This window comes from Trichechus manatus, unplaced genomic scaffold (genome assembly GCF_000243295.1).
Source record: "Trichechus manatus latirostris isolate Lorelei unplaced genomic scaffold, TriManLat1.0 scaffold00077, whole genome shotgun sequence".
NCBI lineage: Eukaryota > Metazoa > Chordata > Mammalia > Sirenia > Trichechidae > Trichechus > Trichechus manatus.
In genome coordinates this window covers 6,730,393-6,744,845 of record NW_004444013.1, presented here as the reverse complement: position 1 = coordinate 6,744,845, position 14,453 = coordinate 6,730,393, and the positions used below count along the sequence as shown (strand labels likewise).

At 45.0% G+C, this 14,453-nt stretch overlaps 1 protein-coding gene across 2 annotated transcripts in view; it reads right to left on the bottom strand.

The window, feature by feature from the left end:
* AUTS2 (activator of transcription and developmental regulator AUTS2) overlaps window positions 1-14,453 on the bottom strand; it is a 1,348,477-nt gene that overhangs the window by 23,031 nt on the left and 1,310,993 nt on the right. For both annotated transcript variants that reach the window (XM_023735302.1, XM_023735301.1), the window contains exons 8-11: window positions 5,622-6,093; window positions 4,015-4,268; window positions 2,795-3,015; window positions 1,041-1,085 (exon numbers count right to left, since the gene is read on the bottom strand). In XM_023735302.1, coding sequence (XP_023591070.1) covers window positions 1,041-1,085; window positions 2,795-3,015; window positions 4,015-4,268; window positions 5,622-6,093 — 992 coding nt within the window. The remainder of the gene's footprint in view (window positions 1-1,040; window positions 1,086-2,794; window positions 3,016-4,014; window positions 4,269-5,621; window positions 6,094-14,453) is intronic.

The following is a 14,453-nucleotide window of genomic DNA, read 5'->3' as shown; positions in this document are numbered from 1 at the left end:
TAGTCTTACTTCTCAAACTACACTTAAGACTAATAGAGTTTCTAATTATTTGGTTCAAAGAATCAATAAATTCACAGGTCTTGTTGATCTATTAAGTAGCACTTCTACTTAATACAAATGATAACACTATCTAAAAATCAAAATAGGAATAGTTGAGTATGGTGAGTCAATATGGCTATAAGCAATTATTAATCTTCCTTTTCCCCAGTTTCATTGAAAAAATTATAAATAAACCATGGAGCAAAGAAACTTGCAAAATTTCAGGTAAAAATGATGCAGTATCCACCCCATAATCAAAATATCATGGTCAGATGTTCAAGGACTTTGTATAAAAAGAAGCTCTTTTTTTATATGTAACTTCAGATGGCAGCAATTTAAGTTCCAAAATGTACTCTTAATAATTGCATAAAATATTTTTTTAAAATTGCATAAAACAAGATAATTTCAAATGAAGAATGAGTTTCACGAGACAAATACCATTCATTTAATTTTAAAGAGTTTTAAATTTAAATATTTTTCTTTTCAATTATAACAAGCTCTGGAGAATGATCCCAGGTACCAGCCCTGTGGAAGAGGGTTTTACATTTAGTCTAGAAGAGATAAAAATCTGCTTCCTGAAGAATTAGGAGTTGAAAAGACCAAGGACTTTCTCCCTGGATGTAATAAATTGAAGTTGAATGCCAGGAATTCTGCCTTACCGGCACTTCAATCGATGACTGCCATCCTGTGATTTCAGGCTCTCCTGAAACCCCACGAGCAAATGCAGACACCCTGCTTGGCAGGACAGATGCCTGACTTCTAGTGCAGTCCAACTTTGTGCAAAAGTCTTAGGAAGGCTTATGATCTTTTGATTCAGAAGATGATACTGCATCTTTACCCCAAAAGCAAAACGCCACAAAAGCAAGCATCCAAAGTGACAAGGAGAATGGAACTCTTGCAAGAATGAGGAAGGAAGGCTGCTAGTCATGAACTGATCCGTGGCAAGAGCACACACACGAAACAGCAGTTACAGTCAATGGTAGCATGGCAATACAACTCACACTGTGCCGGTAGAATGGGTCAACTTTTGTAGGGTATTTGTCAAACTGTAAAGGGATCAAAGCAAAAGCTAGTTACTTAAAGAGTCTACATATCTGTTCACTGCTTCAGTGGAGGCAGCCCTAAACAAGCTTCTTTGTCATTCAGCTGTCATCAGATTCAACAACCTCATTGTACACGAAGCCATTCTAAGCCCGAGTCACTCTGACAAAAAACCAACACAACAGAAAAACAAGTAAAAACCCATACAGCACACGTTTTAGTCCTGACCATACTATTATGCCTTTCCTCCTACTCTGTATTTAGAGATTGATACACATCAAATATTTAAATTGGGGAAAAGAGGCAATTATCCAGAAAAACAGAGACACATGAGCATGTGGTCTGTTTTATCGAGAGAATTCTCTCCATTTTCATGTTTGCTTTGGCAGAAGAACTGTACATTCAGCTGTTTTCCGAAATGTATCATATCCAGATACAAAGCAATTTGGACAAGGTCTTATAATCTTTCTTTTGAACAGAAAAGAGTATACTATTGTTTCATCTAAATAATTTCATCATCCTGGTGTTGTAACCACCCTCAGGTAGATTTAATCCTGTTGTAAAATTTAATTGTGAAACATTTAGTTTACGTGACAGTATAAACTCTTACCCAAAATATTAGGCCCTTAAAATGGTAATTATTAAGAAGTTCATCCAGAAATGATATAGAATTTGCTGTGGGAGAATTTTTTTGGGTCCCAAGATTTTTCTAAATACAATTTATAAAGCAAACTTTAAAAGTATATTTTAAAAAACTAAGTTGAACAAAACTGAAGGGGGAGGGGAGAGAAGAAGCAAAGTTTGATAAAGGTAATGCCTCTTAAAACAGGGAGATTCCAAATCTATTCTCAAAACACCTACATTAATTGTCTTAAAAATCATGTATTTCCTTAAAAACGTTAAAAAAATAAATAAGCAAAACACTAATACTCACTGTTAGAGACAGAGATCTATTTCAAAATATATAACATTCTAATATAGCATTATTCATTATAGTTTTACAAAAAAAATCCCAGGCACTTCTCATGGTTTGTGCTGGTCCCCAGTGAAGACGGAGACCATGTCATTGTCACTGGTGTCTCTCACCACAGGCCGAGCTCTGTCCCTTCAGGGCGCACTGATCCCTGACCACTTGCTGATCGAGTACCATACCAGGTTAGGAACTGTCTTTCGAAATACAAGAAATGTAACACCTCCAACAAAGCAGGCTTAAGGGAACCTTCTGAATGAGCAGGTGTTACCCAACGTAGTCCGTAGTCCAAGTTTTTTAAACGGCCTCTTCCCCCTTCCCATCTCTCTTCCTGACCCCCAAGAGTCTAAGCATTTCTTTGCTAGTACTTAGTGCAAAGCACAGACACATTTTTACATATGGTGGCAATCCCCCAACGTGCTTAAGAAAACAAGATTACCCTTTCGGGAGTTAAGCACTAACACTGGATGTGACAGTTTTGAAGGCATCTGGAATAAGACCCACCACTGTGTGAGACGTAACTGTCTAGGAAAAAGTTCCTACTTTCGGCCCAGTGTTGGAGCTGCCTGAAAGAGGGCACGTTTTCCCTCTCCAGTGAAGATGGCCAAGGCCAAAGAGCCCCCAAGTGGCTCTCACGGCCCACTCCATCTGCTGTGGCCCAAAGAGTCCCTGCTGACCCCACCGTGCTGCACAGGAAAAGAGGTGCGCTCTACTTATCCTCACATTTCTGCCTGGGGTACGCACCATGGGAGGTGCTGGCGTTGGCATGATGGCGGTGGGCGGGATGGCGTGGGGGAACGGCGTGAAGGTGTGCTGGTGCGTGTGCTGGTGTGTGTGCTGGTGCTGGTGCTGGTGTTGATGGAACTCAGTCCGCAGGTAGGGCGGAGGGCCCAGCGAGGCCCCACGGTCAGCACTCTGCGAGGCCAAAAAACGTGTGTTCAGTTCTTGTCGCAAGATGTCTTGCTCTGGAAAAGAAGAACAGGAGAGGATGACACCCCTTCTCGCAGCAGACGGTCATTTCTTTCAGAACAGGGCATCTGAGTGCCTGAACGTGGAGGGAGCGGGGCCAGTGGTGCAGCCGCTGGGGGCTCAGAGGTACGGCCAGGCCCTCAGATACGAGGGGACAACCAACGAGGCCCAGTCACAATCTGATTGTCCTGTTCTCTCTACAGCATGGGGAGGTGACAGAAGTCCAGGCCAAATCACTAGAGTTCAACTTTTCCCTCTGTTCCGACAGCTGAGTGACCGTGGGTTTGACAAATCACCTATCTGTGTCTCCATTTCTTCATCTGTAAGATGCAGACAATAATCTCCTGCGGGTTTGTTGCGACGGTTATGGAATTAACACGGTTACATACTTCAGAACAGTGAATGACTGGTAGTAACTGTTAGCTGCCACCATGCCCTCACGCCCTCTTTAAGGGCCATCACTGTTAACAGAACAGCTCTCTGTGTCACTGGTAGATATGGCTCTACCTGACCCCCATCAGGACACCTGGTGTGATTCATGCAGGTGAGGGGAAAAGGACCAAATATCTAAGAAGTAGGCTCTGCTCAGCTAAAACTAACAGAAAATTCATCCCTGAACCAGGCCTTCATCTAAGATCCTGGAGTTAAAGGGATATGGACCCAAGCAAGCTTTTCTCACTCAAACGGGGGGCCTAGACGACAGGGCACGCAGTCTGTGTGTTACACCCAGTGGGTGAACTTAGTTGGAAAAGTCTCATGACTTCAAAGAAACCCATTCCATCTGGGCAGTGTCTGACTCACCATGGTGGTACTAGGTTAGCAAAGGTGTTTATATGCATTTTTGCTGAAGCTCTGACCACAGAGGATTTGAGGAAGATGACAATACATAAAATAAAGCAGAAAATGGTAAATAAAATAAAACCCAGCCATAGGGGTTTATTAATGGGCAATACAGACAGCAGGTGAGGTCAAGCGGAGGGCGAGCGGAAGCCTACCTGAGTAAGTGCTCCCGGCTGGATGTCCGGGCACCTGCAGACTCCCTGATGTCAGTGGTGGTGGAGGAGGCAGAGCCGTGGGAGGGGCAAACATATTGGAGTGATGTGAGTGTGCAGGGGGCTGGAGGGTGGGTGTGAAGCTGTGCAGGGGGCTGTGGTTGGGTAGTGACAGCGGGAACGGGGAGGCGGAGGGGTGGTGGGAGATGTGAGGAGGGGCAGGCTGAGTCTTTGCTGGAGTGCTGCTTCTGCTACTGCTGTTGGAATAAAAACAACAAAAAAAGGAAGAAAAAAACATAAGCCATTTATTTTCTTTAAAAAAAAAAAAAAAAATCCGATTTCCACGCCCCGAAGTCATTCAGTACTTTCTCTCTGGCCCTTCCCTATCTGTAGATTGGCCCTTGTACTCATGAGGAGCGGTCTCCAGAAACTACGATCTTCTAAACGTTTGCATCACCGCTACAGCATGAGTGATCCCCCAAACAGAAGCCGCTGCTCCAGAGCTACTAGGCGCTGCGGTGCGGAGGCAGCTGGGTCAGCCTACAACTCCAGTCCTCTCTTCTCTCTGCGGCCACGTTCTCATCTCTGCCCCTAGCAGCCCCCAGCCCTCCCACCGCCAGTGGCCACATTTCCTATACAGTGTGTAACCACAATTAACAAAGGAAAACGGCAGAAAACAAATGGTCTCAGTTCACCCTGACTGTATGTCACCTCATAAAGGAAGGAACACAAGTAAGAAAAGTCAGGGGAAGCCTCGTGTTGGCACTGTCTGTCACCTTTGTGGGCAGTCAGAGGCTTCAGAAAGGGCCTAGGGGTCAGAGGACCACCCCTGGGGGAAGAAGTCTGCCTCCCTAAGAGGCTTCCTGCCTGGCAGAGACAGGAAAGAACGGATCTCTGAGCCACAAACTTCACCAGGTCGTCAGAAGGAGGGAATAACAAAGACTCAGACCCAGTGAACATGAGAGGGCTCGTAATTACAACCCTGGGACAGCCATAGTTGGTCCCTGCACCCCACGTCTGTCTCCCTCTTCTCTGTAGTTCTCCTTTGCAATTCGGCAAAGACAAGACAGACAGACTGACTCCCCATACTGTATGCCCCCTTTTCCAAGCCCAGCTGTTTCTTCTCTACCCCTCCTACCTGCCTGGGAGGAAGTCAAGCACAATGATGTCCCACCTTTCCCACCTTGGGAGCTGTGGGGAGTTCTTTTGCCAAACTCCTGGTCAAACCTTCTTCCCTAGGAGGCAAACAGCCTCCCTTCTAAGAACCTCTTAACATTCAGTGACCTCAACTGAGGTTCTGGGTCCCTGGCGGGGCCCCCTGGCACAGTGTTCTCACTCTCAGCTCCTTAAGCCTTCTTTTCCTTCTCGCCTTCCTCCGTTGCAAGTCCCTGCAAATATTTTATTCTTCATCATGTCCTCACGACCCAACCTGACCTGTTCTCTCCCAAGAGACCCGAGCCCCACCTGCCTGCTCCTTTCTGTCTTCCAGTTTCTGCCTCAGACAGAAAAGAGGCAGTGTTCCCTAGCAGGACATCATCCCCACCATGCCCACTGCCTGCCTGTCCGAGGAAGATGGTAAAAGTCAGGCAGAACAAGTGCAGGTGGCTCACCTTAAACTGTTGAGGCTTAAGCTACTGCTGTTGTAGGCAGACAGCGGCTGGGAGAGGCTCTGAGACGAGGGGTGGGCCTGCACAGGCGGCAGATTCTGGTGGAGCAGCTGGCTGGGGGACTGAGGCCGGGGCGGCCTCTGCGCCTGAGGCTGTGGGGTAGGCTGCAGCTGGACCTCTGGGGGGGCCTGTGGCAGCTGTGTACTTGGAGGTGGGAGCTGAGCTGGGACCTCGGGGCGCTGCACCAGGTCGGGCCCCGGAGAAGGCGCACGGAGCTGGGGCTCCGCAGGGGGCGGGGGCAGCGGCTGCAGGACCTGGGAGCAGAGGTCTTTAAGCACCACAGGCTCAAAGATCGGCTCTTTGCAACAGTCCTGGCTCTTCTCCTGGCTTCTCTCTAGACCCGATATCTTGGGGACAATCGGCCCTGCATCCCGGCTGTCATGTTCGGGTAGCGTGCCAACACCTAACTCCGGATCTGTGTGGGGAGAGCAGAGAGAAAACCATAGGCAATGACAGACACGTGTGGAACAGGAGGGGACGCAAACGCCACGGCTATGTCATCCAGTCCCAACAGCACGGCCTGCAACAACGCGGGGTGCACACGCTGGTGGGCGAGGCGCGCACGCTGGTGGGCAAGGCCAAGGGTGGATGGGAAACAAGGCTGTGAGGCCTTTGCCCGCCAAGCAGCAACACTCCTGGGGGAGAAAGCGAACCCTCAGAAGAGACTGCAAGTCAGAAAAGTGGTCCAGCCAACTGCCAGTCTGCAAACATATGCTTTCTTCATCTTGACAGTCTTTTATGGAGCAAAATTAAAAAACAAAAGTCAACAAGCTGATTTTTCCTTTTTAAAACAAATACACAGTTCTTGAATACACAAAAGGGCAGTGTCTTCAATAGCAAATGAAGCAAATGGTATTTAGCAACAAGCAGATGTTTCTTCTTGGCCTTGCCCTCTCCCCGTTTCCACTTGGATAGATGAGACTCGCTTGACATTTAGAGAAATACGTTTTTGTTTGGCAAGTGTTAACGGTCCAGGCCAAAGTTAGGCCTTTGCATGCACACCAAGTCATCCCAGCAACCCTGAGATCAAAGGTGCCAAAAAGGATTTAAATCACGTTTACTGTCAACTACGTGTGCTAGAGCTGGACCACGTTTTGTCTTACATTTTTATTTTGCAAGGCAATGTTTTTGCTTTGTTTTTAAACTACTCTCCCTTTCCAGCACCCTTGCCGGAGAATGAGTTTCCTTTTCTTTTCAGTCTTTCAGGTTGGACAGGTCTGGCTGGAAATGGAGAACACAAGCACAGTGGGCTAAAGAGCGGAAAAGGATGTGGCCTTGGCTCAGACCTGGCTGCCCAGCCTTTCCTTAATCCTAGGTGCCCTGAGACCAGGAAGGGAACCACCCCCTGACACACAGTTGTGCTTACAGAGGCCTGTGGCTGCTCTCATGCTCCCTGCCCCTCTCCATGTCTCCCCAACACCATCCCCCCACGTCTCCGCCCCCTCACCCGCCCTAACCTCCCAGGTGCAGGGCTGAAGAGCACACCAGCCCCTGCCTACACCAGAGTGTGGACTTCTGATGAAAACTCATCCAGGGAAAAGAGAGCTGGTGCCCCAAACATGTTTTATGTTCATCACCTCCTCAGCCTTGCCTTCTTTAGGCTTCCTCCGAGGTCTGAACACCAATATCGGATACTTCCTTACACTATGGAGTGGTTAACAATGTGCCTGGAAGGCAGGGCCAAGCCCACGTCTTCCTGTTCTTTCAGATCCTTCTCACTGTGACACCCAGAATACTCGGGAAATACCTGCTCCCGACCTTGCCTGACTTCGTAGGTGGTGCAAACCGTTAACACACAAGGCTACTAACTGAGAGGTTCGTGGTTCGAATCCACCCAAAGGCTCTTCGGAAGGAAAGCCTGCCAACATACTTCCGAAAAAACCCGGCCATTGAAAACCCTAGTATCACAGTTCTACTCTGACACACGTGGGGTCACTATGAGCTGGAACTGACATGATGGCAACTGGGTTGGTTGGTTTGTTTTTACCTTGCTTGGTCTCTCTGGGGAGCCCTGGTGGCGCAGTGGGTAAGAGCTACAGCCAGCTACAGCTGCTAACCAAAAGGTCAGCAGTTCGAATCCACCAGGCGCTCCTTGGAAGCCATATGAGGCAGTTCTACTCTGTCCTACAGGGTCACTATGAGTTGGAATCAACTCATTGGCAATGGGTTTAGGGTTTTTTTTTTTTTTTTTTTGTTTGGGTTTCTATGGTGACCTGCCACTGGAGGGACTGATTTACAGTCAAGTTGAAGTCTTGCTGGGACCTAAGAGCCTTTATGTGTTGCCATTTCACCACTGGCTCTGGGACAGTGGCAACTCGTTTACCCCTGCCTGCCACCAGGAAAAGTGACAATCCGTGTGAGCAAGGCAGGAGGACAGGAGAAGGCAGTGAGAAGGAAGATGAGAGTGACACTGAGGGGGCGTGGAGAAGAGGGTGGTCCGAGGCACCAGGAGCTCCCTCAGGTCTGAGCTGCTGACCTCTCCACCCAGTGGGTCAACAGGCCGGGGCTGCAAGAGTGATGCTGCTGCTGATCGCTTCTTAAACCCACTGCTGTTGAGTCGGTTCCGACTCACAGCAACCCCATGTGACAGAGCAGAACTGCCCCATAGTGTGTTCTAGGTTGTAATCTTTATAGGAGCAGATAACCAGGTCTTTTTTCCCAATTGCTTCTTACTTAAAACTAAATCTGAAATGCAGCAGCTCAGTTCTCTCCTGGGGATGTGAACCAGTGAATTGCCATCAACATGACAGATGACGCACCCAGTCGGGGACCGAGAGTGAGATGATGGACATGGAGACCAAGTCTGGACATAAAATGTAAGCAAAATCCTACAACCATTAAAGAAATACAGAAAATAGATAATGCTGTGTGAATTTAAGGGATATGTCTATCTCAAAAGGTGAAAAGATCTAAGTGTCACATCTAGTACCGTGGTTATTTGATTACCCCATAAGCCAAATTCCATAAAATTCTATAACAGAATAATAAAAGACCAAAATGGCATTAAGTGTACAGGAACAGCCCCATTTCGGAGTAAGTGCTTTTGTATACATCTGGGGAAAAACTACCTTTCCCACATTTTTGTGCTCAAAATCTATCTTTTTCTTTTCTTTCTATGACAGGAGAAGAGATTACAATATTCTCTGAAATGTGGCCGTCTTTCAGACAATCCTAAATGAACTACTTTGTGAAAAATGAACAAGTGTGAAAAAACACGTGGTTCTCTCACTGGTAGTATTAATTTCCTTTGATGTACTTCCTTGTACACACTTATTCGTTATTTTTCCCAGGAAATTTCCTTCAAAGCAGTCCATTATTTTCAAAATTCTTTGGGCAAAACTGTACGTATAGAGCAAACCTGTGTCCTGCACAAAAGCAGAAATAAACCCTGGGTTTATAAACAAAGCACATTTTTGGCTAACGTGAACTTGTCTATCTTCAAGCCCTGGAACAATTTACTAGCATGATGGAATGGAAGCCCCCCTTTCCACGTTTCAAGTGTGCAAGGACAAAATAACAGAATCCCTAGTGAAGTCACTCTAGACTTTGACATCGTTCTCACATATATTTCTATCCAGGGCTGTCTGAAGTATCTTTCTAGGCAGATTTTTGTTTATGCCAAAAGCTGAAATTTTTTGGGCTCCCAAAACTTTAGTTTCTAAACTTCAGGGCTGAAAGAGAACATCAAGACTGACCCTACTAGAAGCCAGCACAACTTGACCAAGGCAATGTCATGGAAGCTCCATAGACATATCCAAGCTCCCTGAGGGACCAAATTACTGGGCTAAGGGCTGTGGGGACCATGGTCTTGGGAAACATCTAGCTCAACTGGCATAACATAGTTTGTAAAGAAAATGTTCTACATTCTACCTTGGTGAGTAGCGTCTGGCATCTTTAAAAGCTTGTGAGTGCCCATCTAAGGTACTCCACTGGTCTCACCCTGCCAGGAGCAAGGGAGAATGAAGAAAACCAAAGACACAAGTGAAAGATTAGTCCAAAGGACTAATGGACCACAACCACCACAGCCTCCACCAGACCAAGTACAGCACAACTAGATGGTATCCAGCTACCACCACCGACTGCTCTGACTGGGATCACAACAGACGGTCCTGGACAGAGCTGGAGAAAAATGTAGAACAAAATTCTAACTCACAAAACAAAACAAAACAGACTTACTGACCTGATAGAGACTGGAGAAACCATGAGAGTATGGCCCCTGGACACCCTTTTAGCTCTGTACTAAAGTCACTCTGAGGTTCACCCTTCAGCCAAAGATTAGACAGGCCCATAAAACAAACGAGACTAAAGAGGCACACCAGCCCAGGGGCAAGGATGAGAAGGCAGGAGGGGACAGGAAAGCTGGTAATGAGGAACCCAAGGTTGAGAAGGGGAGACTGTTAACATGTTGTGGGTTTGGCAACTAATGTCACAAAACAATACATGTACTAATTGTTTAATGAGAAACTTGTTTGTTCTGTAAACCTTCATCTAAAGTACAATTAAAAAAAAAAAAAAAAGACTGACCCCATTTTCCCAGAAAAAGATAACAAAGGAAGACCCTTTATTTGTGGATGCTCACATCCAGGTGACCTGGCTCTGCCTGTCTCTCAATGCTTTTCCTACCAGCCTTCACAGAATCTTCCATAGCAAGAGCTGCCCGAGCTTACTGCAAATCATATGCTTCATACTATGTTAGGAGGCCCTGGGTGGTGCCAAATGGTTTGCGCTCGACTACTAACCTAAGGATTGGCGGGCTGAACCCGCCCAGTGGTGCCGTGGAAGAAAGGCCTGGTCAATCTGCTTCTGTAAAGATTACAGCCAAGAAAACCCCACAACCTAGAATCTACTCAACCACAACAAGTAAATAGTTCAGGGACAGAAAGCACTAAGAGCCCTGAAATCCTAACAGCAGAAAGTAAAGTAGGGCTTTTACTCAATGAGCAGCTCTGTGTGTACACCCAGGACTCTCACCAGCCTGAGAGTTACCATAGGATTATTACACTTGATACAATGTCAAGATACAATGTTATCCTTCTGTGCTGCTCTGTCCTCTCTGAGCTGGGCTGGGTGGTGAAGAACAAGTAAAGATTCTCTATCTTGGTAAGTTTATATTCAAACGTATGATTTCCCTCCAAAAAATTTCAATGTCCAAACAGTTTCTCCCTCACATAAAAGAAAGGATATCACTTATGCTGGTAAGAAAGCACATTCGAAATACACAGATAAGCACTGCGCATATCTAGCTTGACTGTTATTTATCTCCTTGCCCTTTAACAGAACTAGAACTTGGACAACCCAGCCAAGTGTGCAGGAGGCATCTTGCAAGCTGGGGCCTGCTTCCCAAGCCTCTGTAAAGACAAACAGAGCTGGCTTTCGCGTCTCCCCTGCTGCCCCATTTTCTCAGTGTTGTTGTTGGAAGCGACCCTGTGTGACAGAGTAGAAATGCCCCACAGGGTTTTCTAGGTTGTAATCTTTACGGAAACCCTGGTGGCGTAGTTATTAACAGCTATGGCTGCTAACCAAAAGGTTGGCAGCTCGAATCCACCAGGTGCTCCTTGGAAACCCTATGGGGCAGTTCTACACTGTCCTATAGGGTCGCTATGAGTTGGAATTGACTCGATGGCAACAGGTTTGGTTTTTGGTAATCTTTACAGAGCAGGTTGCCAGATCTTTTTTCCTGTGGAGCCGCTGGGGGGGTGGGGGTTGAACTGCCAGCCCTTCACCGTTGTGCCACCAAGTGTTCCGCCAACCACAGTTCAGCTATAGTGACAGGAATAGGGACCAAGACTGTGGCAGTCGCTGCCATCACTGACAGTCAACAAGGCATACGGGAGACCAAATCCTCTGCAATGACCCTTGCAAATCTGCACGGAATCACCTGTGGTTAATGACTGAAAGAACACAGAAGCAAAGAATTCTGAAACAAGACCAGAATCTGGGAAACCACGGAGGCCAGCATCGCTCAAACTTTACGGTGCACACAGATCACTGGAAGACGGTGTTAAAATGCGGATTCGAATTCAACAGCTCTGGGTGGGGTTCCAGACTGCAGTTCTAGGACTCAGGTGATGCTTGCGCTGCTGATCCTTGGACCATACTTTGAGTTAACAAGGATCTTGCCCAATCCACTCCGACTTGGTGGGGAATCAGGCCCAGAGACGTTAAAGGACTTGGTTGCTGGAGGTCATCTGGCTGTTTAATACATCAGAAGACTTGAGTTCTGCTCCTAACTCTGCCGCCATCATATACCTTTTCTCCAATCACACTATTAAAAAAAACCCAGCTACTGTCATGATGATTCTGAGTCATGGTGACCCCATGTATGTTAGAGTAGAACTGTACTCCACAGGATCTGCAATGGCTGTGATTTTTCAAAAGATCACCAGCCAGGCCTTTCTTCTGAGGCACCTTGGGGTGGATTTGAACTGCCGACCTTTAAGTTAGTAGCTGAGCGCTTAACGTTTGTGTCACCCAGGGCCTCCTTTAATTTACGGTATAACCAAAAACCAAACCCACTGCCGTCGAGTTGATTCCAACTCATAGCAACCCTATAGAACAGAGGAGAACTGTCCCATAGGGTTTCCAAGGCTGTAAATCTTTACAGAAGCAGACTGCCACATCTTTCTTCCGCAGAGGAACTGGTGGGTTTGAACCTCCAACCTTTTGGTTAGCAGCTGAGCGCTTTAACCACTGCAAGTCAGAATCAACTAGACAGCAATGGGTTTGATTTTTTTTTTTTTGGCCCCTTAAAAAACAAAAATCCTTAAACAAAGTAGGATATGGTAACTCCAGGATTCGGTTATCTATTTCAGTAAACCATACAGTGTAAAAGGTTAGGAAAGCTACAAAGAACTGCTGGAACATTGCATTTCAGCTAAACCTGAAAGTTATCATCAATCCATCAATGCTCTGCTATTGCAACACAGAGGAAGGCAGTGACAGCTCTCAAGGCTGGTAAGAACATCGAGGCCCGTAAGAACACCGAGGCCTGTAAGAACACTGAGGGCTGAAACAGTTTTATGACTCCCATTTACCCAACTCTCTTGGGGCGCAGACTAGGTGTTGTGCATTTTTGTGGCTAATCGATAATGCATTTCCTCTTCCTTTCAATTATTCAATAAATGTATCTTCCCAGTTAAGCTTTTCCATCTTGACAGTCCATTTGTCTTACTGCGCTCCTCCAAAACTGGTGAGAGCACATTTAAAACAACAATCATTTTGTACTGCTTTGCACACTCTGAATCTTCCAAAGGATGAAATGTGCTGAGGTTGAAAGAAATAAGAATGTGCAAATTGACTAGTCTTGTTTCAAAGTTTTACTCCTTAGACTTGGAGTGTTAAAATCTCTCTTCTTCTGATGATAAAAATAACACCTCAAGCTTATAATAAAAGAAATGCTAATTATAACTACATTGCATATTCTACAGCAAAAAAAAAAAAAAAAGGTAAATTTACTGCATGTAAATTATACCTCATTAAACTTGACTCAAACATAGTAAGTTTTTAAAAAATTTAAAGGTAGATTAGTGAAAATCTGTTTAGTTTTGATACAAGTTCCCCGAGGCTGTAGGGAAATGGGCCCTCTTGTACTCTGAAATCCTATGGGGCAGTTGTACTTTGTCCTACAGAGTCGCTATTAGTCAGAATCGACTCAACAGCAACAGGTTTGGTTTTTGGTACTTTACCCAACCTTTGTGGAGGGCAATTTGGCAACATGTAGCCAAACAGCAAATGGAGTTCCCTTGATCTGGCATCTAAGAATTTACTTAGTTCTTTGAAACAACAACCACTGTTTGAATTGCAAGTTTGGAAACAATCCAAATGTAATCAGAGGGGGACTAGTTCCATAAATTCGGTTTGTCCATATAGTGGAAAACAATGCAACTGTACAAATGAATGAGGAACTCTGTATATATGTTAGCTATTTTTTTGTGAAAAATGGAGAGAAAATAATGTATTCATTTTGACTTTATGCATAAATAAACGCTGGAAGGATACCCAAGAAATCAAAAACAGTTGTTACCTGTTTGGGGGCTTATTAGGAAGGAGACAGCACTGGGTAGACAAGAAACTGGAAGGCAGTGGGAGATGTTTTACTGTCTCACATTTATACACACATTTAAAATTTTAAACCATGTGACTGTACTAACTATGAAATTTTTTAGACAATCTGAGCAAGAAAAAATAAAAACAAAAGCAAACAAAACTGGGAATTTGAAGGGAGGTCTGACTATAGATATGGAGAACAGAATGATTAAAAGAAAATATTATATATAAATTTATAATAATAAATTTGAAAATTAAATGGATTTTCTGAAAAAGATACAAATTAACAAAACTAACTTTACAAAAATCTGATCATTAAGTAAACAGAATCCATCCTTCCCCCCAAAAAAGTACCATAGTTTTACAGATAATGCTGACTAAACCTTCAAGAAAGAAATATTCCTGTCAGTAAATTGAAAACAAACATCAAACATTATACAATAAAAGAAGCAGCAGAACTATTATTTACCAAAATATATAGTTATCTAGCTAGAAAACATGAGATGATCAGTTGAAAAAGTACTGGAACTAATAAGGTGGCTCAGCAAGGTGTCAAATCAAGGAAAATCACAAACATTAGTAGCTTTTCTATGCACCAGATAGTCAATAGAAAATAAAAAAAGAAATCCTATTTACAATAACAAAAATAATACAATATTTGGGAACGAGCCTAACAAGAAAACCACAAGGCCCACAAACTTTCAGAAATGTATCCCAAAAAATGCTTTT